General features: G+C 34.8%; 1 protein-coding gene across 2 annotated transcripts in view; it reads right to left on the bottom strand.

Annotated features, from left to right (window-relative positions):
* Window positions 1-23,977, bottom strand: part of cop1 (COP1 E3 ubiquitin ligase) — a 91,108-nt gene that overhangs the window by 25,396 nt on the left and 41,735 nt on the right. Inside the window, exons 9-15 of one of the 2 annotated variants that reach the window (XM_039734787.1) lie at window positions 23,747-23,838; window positions 19,410-19,467; window positions 12,714-12,828; window positions 11,652-11,787; window positions 6,796-6,939; window positions 3,440-3,548; window positions 80-161 (exon numbers count right to left, since the gene is read on the bottom strand). In XM_039734787.1, coding sequence (XP_039590721.1) covers window positions 80-161; window positions 3,440-3,548; window positions 6,796-6,939; window positions 11,652-11,787; window positions 12,714-12,828; window positions 19,410-19,467; window positions 23,747-23,838 — 736 coding nt within the window. The remainder of the gene's footprint in view (window positions 1-79; window positions 162-3,439; window positions 3,549-6,795; window positions 6,940-11,651; window positions 11,788-12,713; window positions 12,829-19,409; window positions 19,468-23,746; window positions 23,839-23,977) is intronic. The other variant, XM_039734788.1, reaches the window with a different exon arrangement.

Here is a 23,977-nt window from a genome sequence, read left to right as displayed (position 1 = left end):
TATTATTATACTTTTCAGAAATTGAACAAAAGTTCAAACTTCTTTCACAATGTCAAATTTACAAAGATTTTTAACATACCTTTAGCATCATCAGAGCCTGAAGCCAAAAGCTTAGGATCCATTAAATTAAAGTCAACACTCCAGCATCGCTTCTCATGCTCCTAATGTGAAAAAAGAATCAAATAACTGTGTGATAAATATATGAGTATATAAAAAAGAATATGCAGAAAACAAACAAAAAAAAAATTAAAGTCAGAAAAATTAAAGGGCAAGTAAGAAGAAAAATGAAAATACAAAAAAATATTCTCCAATCACAAAAGTCCCTTGGTTCCTTTTAGACTAGGCTGTATAACTGACAAAAATACTGAAAAAAACACAAAACATTTACTATTGAAAGACAAACTGGTCCACAAAGGAAACAATAATCTACTACTTTTAGCTACAGAGATGTCTGGACATATTTCTTCAAAACAGGGACACTGACAGGCTTTTTGTGTTGTTCACCTGTAGATGAAGAATATTTTAGTAATCATAGAACCTAAAAAGGGTTACTCTAACTTGGTTACACTTAAGAATAATTTATAATACTGTAATGAATGATCATGGTCATCAGTTAATTTGAAAGGAAAACCAGATGCATTCTGCTGTGGCTTTCAGACACCCAAAATAAACTTCACATTGATAGGCACCACATGTAGGATTCAGTTTAGATTAGCATAAGGACATGCCTTAATATTTAGGTAGCATTCTTAAGATCTTAGGAGTAATGCTTTTCTGTGAGAAATTTCCTTAGCTCAATAAAAAAGCAGATAAAGATCCAAAGAGCAAAGCACATGGCCTTTGCTTTGTCTTTAATTACTCTAGTTTATGCACTCCATGTCTTAAAAATTCAATAACTAGGTTTTTTTTTCTTTTTAAGGAAAAGAATGCATTTTATCATTAGACAGACACTTGCTCCATTAACTGATAACCACAGACATAGACAAGCTATTCTTGCAAGAGATATGCAAATATAAATTTGCTACATTAATAGATTGCCAGCTAATTCTGCTGAAATGAAATAACTATGCAGCACCTTGCACTGGTCTATGGATTAGTAAATGGGCATACTATCCAAAAGAAATATGTAACATACAATTGACATAATGAATTAATGATTTAAAGGAAAGAGAAAAAAAATCAGTGTGAAATTTGTACATTTTTTCCAGGTCTGCTCAGATTTAACCCCAGGTACTTCACATTTTTTTAAACATCTTAAAGACAAACACTTTAAATTAACTGGTAACTCCAAACTGTTTTCCATAAATGTTACTGTGGGTGTATGTGTGATTGTGACCTGAAATAGACTGGGGTCCAGCCCAGGGTTTAATTCAGCTTTTCGACTGTCTAGGAGTATAACATTGCCATATTTTGAAACTGTAGACTGCGAATATTAAGTTTTATTTCTACTTAAATGAACCTGGATGAACTACAATGGAACTCATCTACAAATGAATTTACAGGACCCTTAAGGCAATTTAACTACTGGGGAAATTTACATTTAAATTTCAACATAAATAATACCCTGTATGAAGGACTGAAGAAACGAACAACAAAGAAAGTCATGTCAGAGACCAAGAGTTGTAAGAAAGAGAGAGAGAGAGACGCTATTTCTTTTGGACATTGGAGAATACAAAGTTATGCATCACATTGATTACTAAATTAAAAAGCGAAGCAGGTCAACATCCACCCTTGATATTGCTGATTTTTAGTAAGCTTTTTCTAAGACTATATCTATATCAAAAGCTATTTTTTATTATACTTTCTTTTATTGTCATTATTATACTTTAATACATACCATGTTGCTTTTGCATTTCTATACTTTGTTTTTTATATTCTGAGTAAATGAAGACAGAAAGGAAATATTAGGGCACCTGCAGCATGGAAGAGCACCATTTACTTATGCTGCTGGGTTTATCTGCATCAATGGTGTATGCTGCTGACTGCCTCTGACTCACTAAGATTATGTAAATGAGTTGCATAATGCGATATAGGCTTTAGCTAAAACTATAATGTAAATGAAAATTACATACATTACTGGGAGTTCAATAACTGGTGAACACATGTGGCTGGGTATTCCCTGTCACCTCAAGTTTTCTGTACTTATTTTGCAAAGCAATTTATTTTTCATCCACACCTTTAGGCAGAGACACTTCAGAGAAATCTATGGTTGTGTATATATATGTATCTGCTTTTAAAATCTCTTCTCACAATAACTACATCCTGATAGTAGGGAAATGTGCCAATACTGTTAGGATGCAAAAATAAACATTCCTTTCTAGGAATAAAATATTATTTTGATTGACTTCCATGGCAAGGTTGTAATGAAAGAAGGGGTAAGATTAAGCCTAGGAAAAGACTGCTTATCTTTGGATATTAAGGTAACATTAATTTATTTTATTAAAAGATCTGATTAATTTTTCATTGAATACCAGCACTGCTTCTGCACAGAAGCAGTGTCCTATGCTTAAACCCCATGCCTGCTTGTTTTCTGTGCAAAGTGTTATGCTCTTCTGTGCACAAAAAACTGGTAAGATTTGTATTAGTTTGATTTTGTTTTTAATCTGGCTTACTACTCCAACCTCAACATTCCTCACATCTTTAAAACGTAATAATTGTCTCAAATTAATGCTTTCATTTTTGTATGACTTAACTACAGTTGCAGTAGTCTTCACTTGTTTCATTTTGCAATACTACTGAAAAGAGAATAAAACTGAATCATTTAGCATTATCTGTTACATTTTATTTATATACACATCAACTGACAGTTGAAAAATGCCATTAGTTAGCCTGCTAGAAAGTTTTTTTTTTTGGGGGATGTTACTTCAGAACGGTTTGTTAATACTGAACTTAACTGTGAAATAATGTGTTTTTTGCTTTTGATGTTTAATCATACCACCATAATTTTACCATATTACTGTATTTGTTGCATTGGCCATTTAAGTATTCTTTATCAAAACTATTTCTTGATATATCGCACAATTATTCTGAAATAAAAAATATTGTAATATCCATATATTGCAATGCTGAATTTTGAATCATGAACAGAATGCCTCCACTCCATGGCAGACCTTTTACACTACAATCACTATGATATTATAGTTTTTGTAAAGATGATATAAAGACATGATGAGTTGAACATTACTCAGCATACTGAAGGATTTCAAACAAGCAATAAAAGAAGCATCCACATAAGAAAAGTTTTTAGAATCACAGGAAATTAACAGATATATACATGAAGTCCTTTAAATTCATAGTTAAGACTATAAAGTGAGCTGTTGAGTTTAACCCACAAAATGTTTATTTACTGTACTTATGTACGCTATTTAAAGTAACAAATAACAAGAATTAAAATGATGAAAAATAATGGCATAAAAAATAAAAAGCAGGTTTGTCTTACCTGATAGACTTTGGATCTCTGACCTGTAAAACCATCCCACAAGATGACAGTTCCTTCATAGTCACTGCTGGCTAACAAGTTTTTATGATAACTACTCCAGCTGATACAGCTATAAATAAACATATAAATAAAACGAATTATAAAAATATTTCCGGCAATAAATTCAACTGTCATAAAATACACTGACAATAATATATAAACTTGGTATTTCACCACTCAGTGTCACTGTTAAAGCCTAGGTCAAAAGCAATGAATACAAGGCAAAAACCAAAAGTCATTAGGACGTAAGTCTATCAAGAGGGCAGTAAAAAAATTGCAAACACATACAGATACCAGGGAAAATCTTTTGAAACTAAGATGTAATCTAGGTGAATACATGAAAAGACAGGCAAAATTTCCTTTGTAGGAAACAGAGGCCACAAGCTGCAATTCTAACTAATTATCATGAGGCAAAAATACTCCCTCTTCTGTATCAGACTGTTTTATAAAATATTAACAAAAAGATCCAAAGTGCAACTAGCTGTTTTTAGAGAAGCTCTGAACATGGCATATTTTTAATAACCAAGTACTGTTAATGAGCCAAGATCGAAAACTTAACTGCGGCAAACAAAGATGAAAGGAAAGTTTTTTATTTTAATCTCCTTATTATCTTTTTTTGACTCGTTAAATTCAATTTATTTGAAGCAGCTGCTTATTAAACATTTTTGCTATAGAAGACTTGAGTCTTCACAAACAAAAAAACCCAATAATGCTAACATTGAAACTATAGGAATAAATTATGTAAAATTGTAAAACATATTTACTCTAAAATCAAGGTAAATGTCTGATGTCAAGGTGAATCTGATCTTTTTTCACCTCTAATAGGATTATGAAAGCACCGGTATTTAAATGAAAAAAAAAGTTTTACGGAAAAAAATAAAAACTACCTGTAAACATGTCCACACGTAATACTTTGTGAATTTCCCTTTTACTTTGACTATAGCAGTAATTGTATTTGGATTGGCCTCTGTAAACTTCACAAACCTAGTATAGTTTATGTACAGAACACACATGGCATTTGGGTCTCCACAATCATTGAACCCTACACTGGAGCACCACATCTGCAGAGCAGTCCTGCCTTAGTACCTATGATTTAAATCTCTTAATAACCTTTCAGATTCTGATGGCATTTGGAGATGATAATAAACCACTGGCAGCACCTCGTCTAACTGTTGTGCTCATGTGTGTTCAATTCTTTCATAGATTTATATGTTGCAAAGTTCTTTAATATAAAAAAAGATACATTTTTGTGCCATTATTGAATCATGCGGTCTTTGTGGTTGTTTTTGTCATGGTTATGGCTTTGAGAATGCACAATAAAGAGAAAGACATCCCTACAGTTCAGCACTGAACGCTTACTGTTGGACATAAAAAGAGTATTCCTAAAATTAATATACAGCATGAGTTAAGTTTTTTAGTTCACCAAAGTCTTTATATAAAAAGGTACAAAAAAGCTCCACTGGAAGCTTTAAAACCAAGGCATTATATTTTGCGTGCTGGTTAAAGTAAAAAGAATTAACATTCTCAATAAAAAAAGCAAATCAATTAAAAGTAAGGTAAAAGATGTAGTTCAATTAGCAACAATAATTGCTTACTAAAGAAAAATGTGGCTGGAACACAAACCACTGCGGCCCTACAGAATACGAGTTTGACATGCCTGAAGTTTATTAGGACCCAATTTTCAAGATAATAACATTTCATTTGATTTCAGTTTGTGTAGTAGTGCTACCATTCTGCAAAATACTTATAATAATGCAGATTTTCCTTTTCTGAGAACATCATTAAAATGTTTTGCGAAACTAAAGATGATTAGCATCACTGAATCCTTTACTTTTTCTCTTTCTAATTTCCATGCAAATTTTTGAAACAGATGAATACTCAGGTGTTGTTTCCTTACTATAACCCTTATGTAAACCGATTAAAAAGAAGCAGAGACTCTTAAAGCAGCACTGTACACATCTTATTTGAAACTTACCTAGCAAAATGAACTAACTTCAAATGTAAAGATATTATAATAGCAGTACTAATTGGTTTCTAATTAAGAACCTGATTAAATTAAATTATTCCAGCTTGCAGAGGACTAGAGTATGGTAGGGTCAGATTCTCTGTGACTTTGTGACACTTAAAAGTACTTCTGTAGTACATCATAAGTGTGACTCTTAAGGCAGGTGGATGAAAAAGTAGGCAAAGGTAATAACTTTTGACTACGAGGGCAACTGCTCAGCTTGATCAACTGTCCTTTGATTGTGGTATACATATGACAAATACACAAAGCTAGCAAAAATGGATGTCAGAATACTTGTCTACATATGTATGTAAAGATCTAGAAAGCCTTGAGTCATGGGAAGTTATAGCACTTACATTGTTGTTGTTTTTTTTCTTTCTAAATTTTTTAACCTTCTATATAATGTGGTGGTCTATATGGTAAATAAAGGTTTATGCTCTAGACTATATAACAAATGTTTGGAAAGGACTAGGATAACCTATTTAGTAGATACGTAAAATAAGCAGTTTAGAAAGTATAACTATATTCTTTTTAAACTATAATAATTATACAATTATTGCGTATTTCATAAATATATAATGTACAGTAAATGTAATTTACTTGTACAAGGCCACCATTGATATGTTTCTTCACAGACCAACTTTGCTTGGCTAAATGAACAAGCCAAATAAAAAAAACTACCAATGGGCTATAGTACTAACAGCATTTTAAAAAAAGGCATTGCGTGAAACCTGTCCAATTAAAATAGTACTATTAATTTTTAGACATCACAGTGCTTTCAACTGAAATTAAACAAAACCAGAGCAAACAATGTACTAGACGATTAAAAGCTATGTATTATGATATGCATCCATCCATTTTCCCAGCATGCTTATTAACTATAAGGTCACAGGTAGCCCACTGCATCATACATATTAGTACTTAAAAAGTAAACAGCTGTACTCTGCACCTAACTATTAAATCATATTGCATGGCAGGCTTTTTATTGTCCAGGATTCCAATCCGAACTGCAAGAAGCAAAAAAATACCAGTCTGCTTCTAGGCACAACCACAGTGGTAAATTCTGAGACGTCACTTCAAATGCAAGCTGCTAGAGAAAAAACTCATGTTAAAAAAACAAGAAGAATAAACAAACCGTAAATAGCAGGTGATCAGTTGAGGTTCCAAAGCACCGAGGTACTACAGTGTTACCTGTTTTATTACTGTCAACACCATTAGTCACCAGAAAATAACATTCAAATATACAAATATTCAAGTGTCAATTACTGTAATATACTAAGCTTTAAACTTTAGAATTTGAAGCAGAAATTACCTGATTTTAGAGTTACATGTCATTTCATTAACAGGATAATGAATGTCCACTGCATCTTGGATCACTGTTCCATATTCGAACACTTTTATTTTCTTTGTAACACCAGCAATAGCAAAATAGTCACAGTCACGGTCAAATTCAATACTATAAGAGAAATTAATGCTATGTTAAAATAATTTGATATATCCAGTACTATGTAGCTCTACAAATGTGTTTTACATTTACTCTGTGCTATTTTTTATTTCACAAAAATGTGTTACTGGACATACACTCAGACTTAAATGCAAGTAAACAAACCATTTTTCCATATTAAGACTAACTTAAAGTTAACGTTCAGATTCGTGTAGAAACAGGTATGGTCCACATTTAGATAGCCTCACTCTTTAACTGCCCAATGCAAGTCATTGTCTAAAATTCTACTTATGCATTGCTATACTGCACTGTTAATAATGGCCAAATAATATAGCATTTTATGCACCGTATGCTTGAGTATATTTATGGCACATGGAACATATGTCCATAAACCTCCAAACTGCATATCATTTTATTTTTCATCTGTAACAGGTCAGGACTTGTTTTATACCACTGAGAGTTGTCTATTAAAAAACAGAGTTAAAAGCAATCCATCAGGAATGAGAAAGCCTCAAAGATGCACAAGTATTATCTGTAAATTACTTTATAATGATATACAGTAGCTTTGTGTACTGCCAAAAGTAAAGGCACCATCTTGTGCTGCTGTGTTGCTGTTATTTCAAATGAAATTATTATATTAATGAATAATGAATTTGTGGGAGACAAGCATGAACACACATTTAAAAACACACACCAGGACAGGGCATGTACACCAGGTGACAAGTAGTTTTTTATTTTTTCTTTTAAATTAAAACCTGTTATTCTCCAATAAGTTATTTTAATTTGAAATATATATATATATATATATATATATATATATATATATATATATATATATATATATATATATATTTACACACACGAATGCAATGAATATAATTACTCTGATCTACAGGCTGTCAAATAAACAAACCACACGTCATGGCACAGCATAAAGGGACTTCATCTCTGACGCGGACGTCGAGGTGCAAGGGGAGCAGTAGAGTGTGTACGCCTGATGAGCCTAAATAAGGGCGAAACACGTGTCGCATACTCTTTGTATTATTTGACAGTAAAACTAATATTGCATTTTGCAATATTCCATGATCTGCTTCTCGCAACTGAAAGAGGGTCCCGTGGTGGATGTTTGTCGAATGGCACACCAACCACAAGTATTACCTGGTAGGTAACCACCCACACAATCAGGTCGGGACTCAGACTACGAATGCAATGAATATTTTTATATATATACATACATACATACACACACACACACAACTGGTCAAAAGTTTACAACACCTCAGTTTTTCTACTTTAGTTGAAGTGCAATTAATGAAGAAAAATGCTACAAAAGTAAGGCGTAAATTGCCAGAGGTTTTAATTTAAAGTTGAGGTTGGCAGATACTGGGGAAAAAAATCTACAATATTACAAATTGGCCTTGTTCAGGGAACAACTAGTAAGTTACAACCTACAGATGTTCTGCAGCAATTAAAGTAAATTAAGGCTTGCAAGTTGAAGCAAACAATTTGTACATATGTCCCAACCTCTGCTGTCTGTCTTAAAGTAGATGTGGAACATACTGTTTTACTACACACTCTTAGTACTACTTGGACAATATTACACAGTATAAAGTTCAAAATTACAGTGATAATGGCAAGAAAATGGCAATTAACAAATTAAATGAGACATAGCATTAATACCCTTGGACGTGTTGGCCTTTCATTTACAGAACTTGCAAAAAAAAAAAAAATGTAAATGAGTATGGTGTCCTATAGAAACCAAAGACAATTGGAAACTGGAGGAAACTCTAATAGAAATGATCTGGAAGAACAAAAGTCACAACCCAATCAGAAGACAAGTTTCTGAGGGTCACCATCTTGTGTGGTTGGCAGCTCACAGTTCAACAGCTTCAAGCACAGCTTAACAGTGGTTCATAAAAGGAAGTCTTAGCTTCTACTGCGAAGAGGAGACTTTGTGTTGCAGGTTTGACAGGGTGAGTAGCAGTTAGAAAGCCATTCCTTAAGGGACAAAATTGGGGCTTGAAATACTGGCTGCGGACTACTGCAGACTAGAAGAAAGTCTTATGTACCAATGAATGAAAATTTGAAATCTTTGGTTCATCAAGCAAGGTGTTTGTATGTTGTCAGGTTGGTGAAACAATGGTTCCTCAGTGTGTGACACCAACTATCAAACATAGAGGAGGAATTGTGATGGTCTGGGGTTCTTTGCTGGAGGCAGAGTTGGTGATTTGCATTCTGAATCAAAAGGGTTACCACAGTTTTTCCTGTTATACCAGCATTTAATGATTCCTTGACTTATTTTTTATTTGCCATTTTCTTACTACTGTTTGATGCCTTAATGTTTTATGAATTCAAGGCATAAAACAAACTGCACACATTTAAAAAAAAAACAAGAAAAAACTGAGGTGATTTAAAACTTTTGGCAGGTAGAGTGTGTGCATGTGTGTATATAAGGGAAATTAAATCTTAATATGAGTATTCAATATAGCTGTTGTGGAAACTCTGAACAAAGTCGTGGCCAAAACTTTTGAGAATGACACAAGTATTTGGCCCAGAAGTTCACTGACAGCATGTCAGGACAAATTGCAAAGGTCTTGAAAAAGAACGGCAATCGCTGCAAATATTGACTCTTTGCATAAACTTAATGTAAATTGTTAATAAAAGCCTTTGAAACTTATGAAATGCTTGTAATTATACTTCAGTATACCATTGAAACATCTGACAAAAAGATTTTAAAAACAGTGAAGCAGCAAACTTTGTGAAAACCTATACTTGTGTCATTCTGAAAACATTTGGCAATGACTGTACGCAGGTTTAAAAGAAAATCGCCTAGCAAGACTATCTTGTCTTACAATTCAATTGGCCTCCACCAGTAAAACCAAAAAAAAAAAACTGACAAATTATCTAGGCAAAAAAGCATGATTCAGGATTATTATTCAAAATAGGAGAGAAAATGAACACTAAAAGCACTACAAGCAAAATATAAGAGTAGTAATGTATAAATTAAGAAAGGGTTGTAACAATATCAAAATGGTTGGATGTCTTGATGGGTACTGCTGGTTAAGTTATCAGGAAGTGCAAGCTATGTCAAACCACCGAGATGCTGCCTTGATAAGGTTGTTCCTTAAAACCATTGGTACAAACGTTGTAACAACTAGCAAGAGAAATTACTGTGATGTCAACAACCACTTTGAAGGAGCAAGGGAGTTTATTAGCTGAAGATGGATGAAATCAGCCATATCATAAGCTCCACATAGCAATAGACTGCATGTGAAAGTGACACAAAAGAAGCCATTCCTTAAAATGAACCACATCTACAGTTTGGGAAATAAGCGTTAGACTGACTCCACTGCAAAGCGGAAAAAGATTTTCTGTTCAGATGTAGAAGCGCCATTTTCTCTCTTATCTGCTGTAGCTACCAAGAAAAGATATCACAATTTATAGCTTCTTCCTGTCCTTCCTTTTCACAGCACAGACTCACCCATCAAGTTGAATCACATAGCTTTTTCAGTAAGTCTCTTCATGGGATTGGCACACATATACACAGTTCACATACAAGACATTACCCAAAGACATAACCTTTAAGACACTAATACACTTAAATAAAACACTGTTTCCTGAGCCCTTTGTATGAATGTTTTCTGTTTAAAAGTGTTCGCAATTCTTTCATGCATTTTTAGCATACCAGTAAAATGGCTTCTCTTTTTTTCTCAAACACTTTATATGGTAGTGAATTATGGAATCTAAAAAAAGCAGATATGGAGAGGCTTTTAATTACACAGCTTGTGATGAAGAGACAGAAGCCAAAGATCTCACTCAGAAACCATATCCAAAATTCATGAAATGTGAAAGAGGCATTTACAATGGAAAGACAATTGGGCAGGGCATGTGGAACATTTGGCAAATGATAGATGGGCATTCTAGAGGCTTTAAAAATATACACAGCCATTTTGTCAACCTCCATGTGATACGGTCTATGGAAACACCTCAGCCCTAGATGGAACGCAACAGCCAAGGGCCATGAAAATTACCTACACACATGAGAAAACACACACACACACACACACACCCTCTGTACCTATACTAGATTCCCCAGAAGAGCAATAGACTGCCTTAGGAGCAGTGGGGAGCACAGTGACTGGAATCTCTCTAAAAGAGCAAGCAGCAAAAGGGTTATTATGGAGAACAGGAAGGCTCAGGGGTAAAGACAGTATAAGTCACGAATGCATAGTGCTTTTGTCAAGCAACACCCTTAAAACCAAAAATAATTGGAGAACAAGGCCAGAAATATCTCAGAGAAGGGATTCTAAGCCAAAGATCCCTTGAGTGCAGAATTGAGAGGATTGAAGTAAAGAACTCAACAAGGGCATATAAAGGGTTGGTGTGGAGGGAAAGGAACGTTAAAGCAAACAACTGTGCAGCTTTTTGGTAGGCAAATAAAATGACCACCCAATTTAGTGTACAGGGTCTCAAAATTCTTGGAATTAGACTCAAAAGAATGCAGAGTTTTGATTTACTTTTCTATTACTTTATACTTTAAGATCTTTCTTTCATTATCTTTCCCTTTCTTTAATAATAAAAATATTCTTCATACTTTGGCCTCAAAACACATATAAATGACTATCATTTATTGCAATCTTGTACAGAAGGATATAGTACAAATGAAGTAGTAATATTTTTTATTAATCAACACACACCAAAATATGGAAAAACAAACAGGATACCTGGAGACAATACTGGATCCATTGTAGAGATCACTGGCATATGAGAGAGTGGCTAAAGGCCTGACAGAGTTATACCGTGTAAATTTAGAAAGACACTCCATAAAATCATCCAACTGGTTGGTAGTCCTGTTTTCATCTAATAGAAAAAATTAAGAGAGACTCTGTTGTGTTATTAACCACAAAACAGCAATGCAAACAGCGACCTGGAAACAACATGCTTCTGAACACCAAATACTACTGTATAAAATGAACTGTGAACTAGATAAGTTTTAAATTTAGTACTTACAAGACAAGATGAAAACTAAGTACAGAGTAGGTGAGTCACTTTCAGATATTTCCAAAGTAGACTGTTAAGAACCAGTTTACAAAAATGTAGAGCGTCATACTTAAGCTACACTTATTTCATGGGTCCAGAAAGCTCTGTGTTCAAACTGTCTGCTTTTCTTTGTCATTTCATCTGTTGAGTTTATAACCTGTCATATCCCACATGAATATCAGAGCCAAAAGGCCGAGTTAGATAAAGCTGTAATAGCCATGTAACCATATGCTAGGGGTGGTTAGGGAACATATTCGAAACTGTTTGAAAGCTCTGAGTAAATCAGGAAAGTGATCACTCTTTTGCTTATAAATGCTAATATCTTCTGGGAAGTAATACAATTAAACAAATGATTACAATTGTCCTCATCAAAAATAATAAAGACTGGCATCCCTTGACAAAATTAAATCAAGTTGTTTAAAAAGTAAGAGAGAACACCAAAGTGTCCGTAACTTTCATTTTGTGTGGCATATGAATATCAAGTACAATTAACAAAAAATATTAACTGTTTGTAAGGAGTTTGCTCATGTTTGTATGGGTTTTCCATCAGATCCTATCCCAAAAAATAACCTTAGTAGGACTAAAAATTTCAAACTGATCCTGTGTGAGTATGGGCATATGTGTGACTGGGCCCCAGTAAACCACTGGTGTCCTCTCCACCTCCTCAACCCTGAATTGAATTAAGCAGGTTTGAGAATGTTATGTTTTTAAATATTCATGAAAATAAATAAAAAAAAAAAACGTACCTGTGATCCGAGACATGCGGTTAGAAAAGTAGCATTGCTCAAGATCCTCAAAATGTGCAGTGAGTCTCTTTCTCCGAGATGCAAGAGTACTATTGTACCACGTTTGCCGCTTTCCCTATAAAAATAATTAAAAAAAGATAGATAGATAGACAGACAGACAGACAAACAGACAAACCCACACATACCATTGACAGCCTTGTAACCTTTGATTTCTTTGCCATGGCTGGACCTGAAGAACCGGGGTACACCAATCCCACCAGACTTAAAATAGGGTAATAACAAGAATTTTTTAACTTTTAAAACATACATCATATCCAAAAATAATGTTTTATAAAAAAATCTTGTAATTTGTATAGCTGTAGTCAATATTATTAGCACCCTTGCATTTTAGGTTTATAATGTTGAATACCTTCAGAAATAAATGAACAATACCAGCTTTTCACCATCAGAATATTTTGATGGAAGGCATAATATTATACAAGAAAAAAACCTTCATATACTTTAATTTTCTTTTGTGGGGAAAAAAATTAAGACTTGTACGGTATTAAAAGGCACTGTTCCCCAATATTGTAATGAACATAGTTTGGCAACATATGCTATGCACATTTCTTGTAGCCATCTATAATCTGCTTGCACCATTTTACTGGTAGTTTCTCCCACTTTTTAGATGAATACGAGTGTGAAGAAATGTTAGAGACTCGCAACGGTTTACAAACTAAAAAAATATATATATACTAAAAAGTATATATATATATATATATATACACACACACACACACACACACAATTAACATTTTCAATCACAAAATGTCACACAAATGATCTCAATTAATCTTGTGTTTATCAAAAGGTAGTTCAAGAATGTCCAGTAGTCCCTTATGAATCTAACTGCTGTACTTTGCTGCTCAAACTGTAAAGACATGTGAATTTCACATGAATCCCTGATATATAATTTTCCCATGTAAAAGTAATTTGTCAGGCCTGGCTGAATGATATCTCTCAGCACTCTATCTTCAATTATTTTTAAAGACCTGCAATTTGATGTGATCCATGTTCCAATAAAAAGTGGTAGCTGATGCCTGGGATTTTGCTTTATTAATGGGCCTAATTTATTGCTTAACATTAGAGCTATCAAGGATGTTATAGTTCTGAGGTATTTAAATTTGCAAGCATTAAGTTTACAAGTATCAACAATTCACATCTGGAAGTTTTAAAAGAAACGATCATAAATTTTGTCTTTCATGGCCATCTTTAATGGAATGACTTACAAAAAGGGTTACCAAACTTTAAGACAAGATCCCTCAAAATGTTGTACCATTTGGTTAGGGCTGCCACTAATATGCATCTTATCTCTCACCTCTACCCTTAGCATTTAAGGATAGATTTTTGTGGTTTATGTCTTTTAGTTTTTGATTATGTACATTAAATGTTTTTTTAATTAATTATTATTTTTTTAAATTTAAGAACAGTAGTATGGTTTGAGAAGGAATAAAAAGGCATAAAAGTCCCCTATTTTTATTTTTACAAAAATTGCACAGTTACATGCAAGTCCAGACCAAAAGTATAAAAATAACTCAAGTTACATGACTTCACACAAACAAGGAAGACAACAACTAAAAATAAACTGTCATAATTATATCTGTTTTATAGGGTCACTATTGTCAATTTCAGAGTCCATGTTTGATAACGTAATGCACAATCCTGCTTCTAACTTCAGCCTATTTCTATATTTATTTCCAAGAAAGCTATGAAGATTACGAAATACTGAAAACTCTTTCTGAGACCTCATTCACGGTAGTACGATTTCATTTAAAAACACAGACATCTGCCTCCATTTTCACTTTTCATCCACAACACTGTGCTTTTTCAACCTATGAAAACAAATACTTATGAAAATGCTTTCCTTAGAGCCGGACACTTTAAAGAAAAAATGGCAGTGCTGTGTCTCAGCGTCAATAAGTGAAAACAAAGATTTCTGAAAACATTGAATCCATTGTGCACTGGCTGTTTCATACTTATTATGTGGTTCTTTCTTGCTCATTACTATGTCTCACTCCCCAGTTGGTCAACCATTACGGTAGAAATCCATATTCCAATAGAGAGGAAAGAGAAGGCTTTCTTTTTGTGGCACTTGTTTGCTTATCTGAATGCATCTCAGTTGCATTTTGTGCAAAACTGAGGTCAAGAGACTACTAACAGTGCATAATATAATTGTAAGTAATATATGTGCTCAAACTGCACAAGCATGTTTGGTCCAATTGACATGACAGAAATTCTTCTGATTGTGTGACACCCCAATTATGAGAAGCAATCAGGTATCACAAACTCTCTCAAACTACACACAAAATGACTGCCACTGAAGTTTAAATTTAGGTCGACTCAGAAAATTAGTCAGCAACTTCAAATCAGACTTAAAATCATGCCAAAATCGTATAATGCACACCCAGTTTAAAACCACTATGCTGCGCACAGAAGATGATCATATGCATTTTCTGTAGTTTTGGTATGAATGAAAACGCTTTTGTAAATGATGTGATAAGGCAAATGTGGGTTGAGATTTTTCTTATTAAAAACAATGTTTAAAAATGAAAATGTAGTAGTGTGAACTTAGCTTGAAACAATATCTTTCGGCTGATGATTAGTACTACTGCTACTAAAATGCAATGTTAGATACGTGTATTTTTTATTAATACTGATAACTGTTAATGTTCATCTTTGTATCATCATTGTAGGCTCTTTTGCCTCCTCCAAAACAAAAAATATTGGAACAGTAGAGAACCAGACACATGAAAGAGATAATTCTGCTGCAGACTGGTAGTGTGAGTGGAGGAGGTAAGAAACAGAGCCTGAGCATGCTCTCTTTTAGAGAAATTCATTGGTCTTGTTGTGTGGTTAAAGAGAAGTCTCCATCCTGCCATGGATCTGCTTGAAAAGAAAGAGGGAGCAATAACCTGAGAGCTAATGTGAGCATTGGAAAACTTCGATTTGACATGGGCAATGAACAAGAAAGTGGAGAATGAGTTTGGGAGAGACAGGAGTGGAGTTCTCACAGCAAGAGCACTGCGAGGCTGAGTAGTGGAACTGAAGCACAGGTGAGCATGGAGACTTAGGATTAGTCACTGTGCAACTAATAGTCCTGTTTTTCATTTTAGTTTGTTTCTTCATGTTCTACCTAACAGCTGTTTGTATACAGCACAGGCTGAGGACTGTTGCTGCATGTATGACTACACTGATATAGAACTACTTTTATTTAACAATTGCAGAACATTTTCAGTTACCTATGTTTACTTATAAAAGACATACCAGAGATATAGATAAAAGAATAATAATGCATCAGACCATTGACGTTAACTGCAAGTGTTAACACTTTAAATGTGTATATATTATATATTTTTTTTCCACAAATGGATGGCAGAAAGTAGTACTCAAAGAATGTTAGAACAGTATCTTCAATTAACTAGGTTTGTCGCCTTGCTAAATATAAAATGGCACTTGCACATTATTCCCATGCTTGTGCTAGTTTTCCTAAAATGTACTAGAGACCTCCTACACCATAAAAATGTACTTGTCATGTTAAATACCATTTGTTTAGCTGGTTTATGAAGAAGAAGAATAAGAATTTGCCATACACTGGATTAGTTCATGTGTAGTGCCTGGACAGAATCACATTCTTTTCACTGAATAAACTACGGTACTTCAAAAAACAGACAGAATGAAATAGCAGCTGTTGATTTCTTAAGCATATATTGTGCAACACTTTCTGTTGTCCTTTCTTGTTTCTTAGTTTATGAAATTTCAAGATCCTCATTACACTATTGCATAATATCTAATGTCTAAATAAACAGAGCCTTTATTCTCTATAGTAGTTGTCACTGTCTAATAGAAAAAGCAGCCAATTACAACAACAATGGGCTTTAACAGACCCTGTTTTTTGACATCCCCCCATCCTAGATTTCCTAAGGAGTCAAGAGAAAAAAAATAATAATTTTTTGAAAGGAAAAAAATGGAAATCTTTTCAATTCAAAACAGAAACACCTTTCAAGGTAGGCTGGTCTTTCCAGGGCGGTCAAAAAATGGGGTAAATGCAACACACAAAACAGAAAAACAGAAAACAAGTAATCCTATTTACACATCTAGATGGCTAATATATCATTGCTACCTCAGGAATATAATACAATAGTAATAGTATAAACTACAAAGCAAAATTCAAGAATAGATTATATCAGATATGAGGATTTAGATTTCAGGTCCTGGAGACCTCGGCCAACAAGGTGCCTCACTTGCCATTCCATAGCTGAATCAGTGCTGGGTATAGGTCACACTGACCCTCAAAAGCATGAAAGTATAATAAACGGAGTACTACTAAAATTAAAGAGATTGAAAGTTATGATAGTAGTGGGCAACTCTTATGTACCACTGTTCCATGATTAATACAGTTGCGTCATGAGCAAAGTTGTAAATAATTCTGCAAAGTGCAGGTCAAAATTAATTTTGAATGAAGAAAAAAAGTGTTTTACAGACTTTACTGACTGAAAACATAATCCATAAATAAATATATACACTGTGGTCCCCGGCCGGGGCTGGAGCCTGGCTGGGACGCCCAGGAGGACGAGAGGAGGGCTTGTGCCTTCTCCAGAACGCGAGGGGGCGTCCGTCCTGGTTATGTTGGGGGCCTCGGGTGAGGGGCTTGGAAGCCCAGCCCTGTTATGCTGGAGGCCTCGGGTAGAGAGCTTGGAAGCCCAGCCCTGTAGGGGCCCGTGGCCACCGCCAGGCGGCGCCCCAGTGCCTTATTATCCCGGTGCACTTCCGCCACACCAGGAAGTGCGGGGGAAAGCGACAGGGACACCGGATGGCTTCCGGGTGCGCAGCCGGCACTTCCGCCACACGGGGGTGTGTCTCCGGGAGATTGCCGGGAAGCAGCTGGAGCCCATCCGAGTTCCTATAAAAGGGGCCGCCTCTCTCCAGTCAGCTGTGGAAGTCGGGTGGAAGAGGACGGAGCTGGAGTGAGGACTGGAGGCGGCCAGGAGGAAAAGAGGCACAGGACTGTGTGGCCTGGACATTGGGGGAATCGGTGCAAGAGGCACTGGGGTTTGTGCACGTGACTTGTTTGTGTAAATATTGTAAATAAACAGTGTGTGGTGAATTTAAGATGTCTGTCTGTGTGCGTCCCGGTCAAAGTTCACAACACTTATAGCTAAAAATGCACCTTCCTTATATATAAATACAATGTGGTCACTTTGTTGAGTACTTCTATCTAGTACTAGGTAGAAATCCATTTTATTTCCAGAACACCTTAAAAAAATTAATTTGAAAGATGCTCTATTGGATTGAAATCTGAGGATTGTACAAGCCAATATTGTAAACTGTCATCACTGTCTTAGTTGTGTCTTGGAACACTTTGAGATGATGTGCGCCTTGTGAAGTTGCACATCACCGTGCTGGAAATATCAATCTGAAAAAGGGCAACATGTGGCCATAAAGGGAAGTACATATATGGTAACAGCATTTGTTTATGATGTGGTATTCTGAGGATGGTCAACTGTTATTAGGAGGCCTGATATATTACAATAAAACATTTCCCAAATGATTACACTACCATGACTTACCTGTGCCATTGACAAAGAACAGAATGGACCCATGGGCTCATATTCTTTACCCCATATTCGGATTCTAACATCTGCATGTCATAGAACAAACCTAGATTTGTCAAAATGGGCAACATTTATCCAATTTTGGCTATTACTTGCCCACTGTAGCCTCATTTTCCTGCTCTAGACTGATGGGAGTGAAACCTGGTGTGATATTTTACTGTTGCTGCCCAGCTAAATTAAGGTCCTACGTGTTTTGCATTCAGATACTTCTTTCTGCACACCACAGTTGTAAACAGATTTTTTATATGAGAATCTGTGGCCTTTCTGTCAGCTTGAATAAGCCTTACTACTTTCTTTCAACTGTCTCTCTCTCATGAACAAAGTGTTTTTGCCCAAAGAACGTGTACTAACTATATACCTTTTGTTTAATCACATAATTCTCTAAAAACTAAGTCTTGATACTGGTTGGTAGCTGTTCCTGGTATGCTGGAAACAGTAAAGTCAAGATTTCTTAGATTATTTGTCTTCCCAATTCCAACATTTATTTACACAACAACTAAACCGCATGGCCATTTAATCTATCATATGTTTTAGATACTAGATTGACTGTTTAGTGGAGTAAGGAATAGTTGTACCTAATAAACCACTACTAAATGTGTACACACACAGCAATTTCTAGTTTTTACCTTGATTCATGAATATTATTTAAAGTTTCATTTTAAAATGTTCATTTTATTTTGAAAAATGCCAGATTTAATAAATACTGGAAGGATATAGGTAGGAAAAGACTACGATTAGAATCAGAATATTAAGGCACATTTAAAAGAAAAATAATTGACATCAAATTTAACCTTGCAAAAATAAATCATACCAAAAAATGAGGAAATCCAACAAAACTGACTAAACAAATAATTTTAAAGAATCAATGCCAAGTTCAAATCTCATTGACTACTGCTACGGCCAAATTTAAACATAATAATGAATATTTAACATAACATTCTCAAACCACCTTAATCCAGTTCTGAACTGTTAGAAGGACAGAGCCTATCCCATAAATACTATCCGCAAAGCAGAATTTTTTATCCAAATAAAATTATATAAATACCTGTGAGCTTCCACTGAAACCTGGTGGCTGACTATATTCCGAAGAATCCAAAATACTGCTGAAAGCAAGATTCCAAGAAAGTGAAATATGTGAGTGCAATACAAATATATAGTTTACAATATTTAGTAAACATTTATCATTATGTTAAAGACAAACAAAAATAACCAGGAATAGGAAAAGACAAATTATTCAAACAAACCTGGGAACCTAAGATAAAACACATAGAAAAAAAAATTCCCTCTGAACAACTGGCGGAAAGGTTAGAATGCATGCTGCATTGGTTTTTATTTTGATATTCAAATGAGGCATACAAAAAAGAATATTAAAATTTTCATTAAGAAATGTGACAGTAGATATTTATATGCCTTTCGATTAATTTTTGTAAACTTTGCTTTCTTATCCTAAGTCTATAATCTCAAACCGATAAAAGAGTTGGAAATTTAAATATTAAAATGAAACTATGTACAGTATCAGCATAAACGTTTTCATTGTCACAAATAAACATAAAATATTTTCAGTGAAAGAGTCAGCCTACATATCAATTACAATAACTAATTCTGTTAAAAACAATATATGTAAGTGCACATATTTAACATACTAAAAAAAGTAAAAAGAAACTTAAATTTCTAATTTATAAATTTAAAAATAATAATTAAATAACATTTTCTGATACTATGTTGTTTTGTCTAAAAATACACAGTCTGAACTTGCAAGTTGTGGATCTGTGGATTTAATCAACTGTGGATTACAAAAATATATAATAAAAAAAAATTAAAAATAAATCAGAAAATTTTAAAAAGCCATACTTCAATTTTCCACATGCTGAACACTACATTTAATCCATGTAAATTAAATGATCTGTAAACATACCCTATTGTAGTCTCCTGCCTCAGGAGTAACATAAAATGGCTCATAGGAGTAAATGTACAGCTCCTATATGGCAGCCAACTGCTGTGGCACCACATTGCTCCTCAGTTGGCTAACTCTGCTCCCACAAAGTATCCTTGCTCCCTTCTACAGATCGATCGACACACTCTCCTGATATAGCCGTCTATATTAAAGGAAAGCTCTTTCTTGCTCCCACCCTAACTCAGCTTCTGAGCACTGCTAATTATTAAGGTGGTAAACACTTTACATTTTTACACTTCTGCAGTACTGCAACTCTTAAAACAAAAGACACACATATTCCAGAAAATAAAGACAACTAGACAAAGAAGTCTAAATAATCACAAACCAAAATATTAAATTGTTGCTCTGCCCCAAGCCATTTAAATAGTCTTGTCACTCATCAGGAAAATACCTGGGGCCTCATGTATAAACAGGGCATACGCACAAAAATATTGCATACGCCCGTTTTCACATGGCATAAAGCCATGCGCATTCACACGGCAGCACCCCCATTGCATATGCAAGTTTCTGCTCAGTTTTGTAAATTGGAAGCACCTGGCATCAAAGCAGTGCTACTGTTCCTGTAAGGTTTCCCTTTTTTCAGATTTGCATCAGTATATGGGATGTATCAAACATATTAAAATGAACTGCATATTGTTTACAAATGTAATTCACTTGATTGAAAGCATTCTGTAACAATATAATGGTGTACATAAGGTACAAACTATTCTGAATATTCATATCTGCTTTAGTGTTGTTACTTTCAGTGCACTACACAGAATATTTTAACCCATTGTATGTCTGTGTGGAATCATAGCTGCACAGCAGCTGATCAGAAAGCTTTATGGCGGGTTGTGTCGAGTGAGCAGATGATTATCGGGATACAGATTTCAGCCCTGGAGAACATGTATAGCACACGCTGCCTAAAGAAAGCCACCAGCAGCTACATGGATTCCACTCAGCCATGCTGCAGTCCATTTGAACTTGTCCTTGCCATGTCTATTTGAACTTGTTCCTGCCTCACTCTTGATGCTTGCTGGGACAGGCGCGACCCTGGATGGATGTAATAATTAAACACATATAACAAAGATTTTTCAATTTTCCACAAAGGTTTTGAAGAATCTCCTTTCTAAGCTTACAGCTCCCTTTGTATTTATTACAGAGCTCATTGTGCCAATTGGTTACGTGGAGAAAGAAAACGGAAGGACAGAAATTGGGGATTGTTATGTTTGACAGAGACAGTACTGCTGAATTAAATTCTTCCGTTCAGGGTTGCATGAGTCCCAGGAAGCATCTTGCGGGAGGCGGGAACAATCTCTGGTCGGGAGAAGCAAGAACAATCCCTGAACGGGGGGTAAGCTCATCACTACCACTGCACCATTGTGACCCCACGTTTAATACATGTTTTAATACATTTCATCATGAAAATGATATCAAATGACATCTTACTATTCTAAAATGTTCAGAGAGCTACACATGCTACTTTAGTTACTACGAGATTTGAGAAACTCTAGTAAATAAAACATCGATTTTAATCAGAAAATAAACTATGAGACTAAAGTGGAAATTTCAACAAGAAAGTCTACATTTCAACCTTTTTTTCTTCATATTGTTCCTATTTTTTTTTTACTTTTCTTTGTGCCCTAATATGCTTCCATATGACATTCTGATGGTGGGCTATGACTCACCTTTTCCCGGCAACTTTGACATCTGACCACTTTTTTATTTTGGGCTCTGTGCGACTTTCTGAACTTGAACTTTCGAGTGTCTCCACTACACTGTATCACTCCATCAGTTTCTATTTATTGCTTATAACACTGCTTAAGCCAACAAATTGTATGTTTCTCCTTGCCTCCACTTCGCTTTTTTGTTTTGTGCTTTTGCCATTGTCCATTCACAAAACGTTGAATGTAATGGGCTATTTATATTGATTTGCATATTCACAGGGGCTTAATTCTCGAAGGAGTCAGGGCGGGGCAGCAAGCACATGCACATGAGTTATTTTCATGCTGATTGGGATTTATGGAGCTGAAGTGAGTGGAAGTTGGCTTACACAAGGTTCTGTGCATCTGAATTTTTTTGTGCGTAACTTCATTTCCACTTTTGCCCATACATCATCTTTTAGTGTGAATTCTACGCACAGCATTTATACATGAGGCCCCTGGTCTGGGCACCAGCTTTAAACTTATATAAGGTTATCTATATACACGCATGTGCAAAAAACTGTGCAAGCTAGAAAAGGTTTGGACACACACAGATTGTCTGTAGATAATCAGTACATTGTAAACTAAACACTAATGCTTAAACTGATGAAACATTTATTATTGACAGGGACACACACATACACATAGCAGCAAGCATTGTTCTGCATTTCTTTACACAAAAGCTATTTAGTCACCAATCTAGACTATAAACTGCCATGAAGCCCTTGTTGTAATAGTGTGGGTGCCCTTTATTTCTGTGAAAAAATTGCTCCTAAAAGGCAATTAAGTGGTCAAAGAAATTCCTCAAAGGCTAAGAGCATAAAATATGAATTGCTATCTCTTGATGAAAAAGAAAAAAAAAAAACTTAGATCTTTTGAAAAGTGATGTCACATGCCGAAGTCAATATTCATACAATACAGTATCAGTTATTTACATAGCATTTACATTGTATTAAGTATTATAAGTAACCAAGAGATGATTTAAAGCATAGAAGGGTCACAGTGACTCTAGTCTTTTGTTCCAACCCAGCTCCTAATGAGAGGTCAATTACTGCTGAAAACAGTTATTGCTCAAGTGACATTTTGATGCTTCATTTTAGTTGCGTTGCTTGTTAAGGTTTCCAACCTTAATTGCTTATTTCAGTTTTAAACAGCTGCTTTCATTGTTTTTAATGACTCTTTATTAGCAATAAGATGCAAATGACAAAGGAACCAGCAGTTATGTGTTTTACTTGTTTCCATTTATACCTGTGTGGATTCATAATGCACTATTTGGTTTAATAAGACACTTAAGAGAAAAATGTGAAAGACTGAAAATTATCCGTATTAGGCTTCATATCATTTAGATGATATCCTTGCAAAGTAAAAAAATCTATGATATAACAACTTATCATTTCAGACTAACAAGCCATAAAATTAAATAAGGTCTGAGATTGGAAATAACAACTTATCATTGCAGACTAACAAGCCATAAAATGAAATAAGGTCTGAGATTGGAAAAGATTAGTTTCTAATTAAGCAATTGGGTTGGAACAAAAACCTGCAGCTACTGTGTCCGACATTGCATTCCCCTAATTTAAATTATATGGGAGGATAAGCGTAGGTTGTACACAAATACTATGCCATTGTATATAAGGGACTTGAGCGTCCACAGATTTTGGTATGCACAGGAAGTCCTGGAAACAACCCCTATGGACACAACTGTATTGTGGAACTCATTTATTAAAAAAAAAAAAAGGCTTTTACCTATGCGATGGGGAATTTATTTCAAACTGAGGCACAGTGCTATCAAGACTAGGATCCATTTCTTCGACAGGGGAGTGCAAGCCACTCATTTCCTTTAAAAAAAGACAACAGTGTATTCAGAGCTATTGTACCACAGTTAACTTTAAAAACACGGGTGTAACAGTACAATACAATAATACAATACAGTTTATTTTTGTATAGCCCAAAATCACACAGGAAGTGCCGCAATGG

The sequence above is a fragment of the Polypterus senegalus genome, chromosome 14 (assembly GCF_016835505.1).
Source record: "Polypterus senegalus isolate Bchr_013 chromosome 14, ASM1683550v1, whole genome shotgun sequence".
Lineage (NCBI taxonomy): Eukaryota > Metazoa > Chordata > Cladistia > Polypteriformes > Polypteridae > Polypterus > Polypterus senegalus.
The sequence above is the reverse complement of the archived record's forward strand: the minus strand, read 5'-3'. Positions and strand labels throughout refer to the sequence as shown.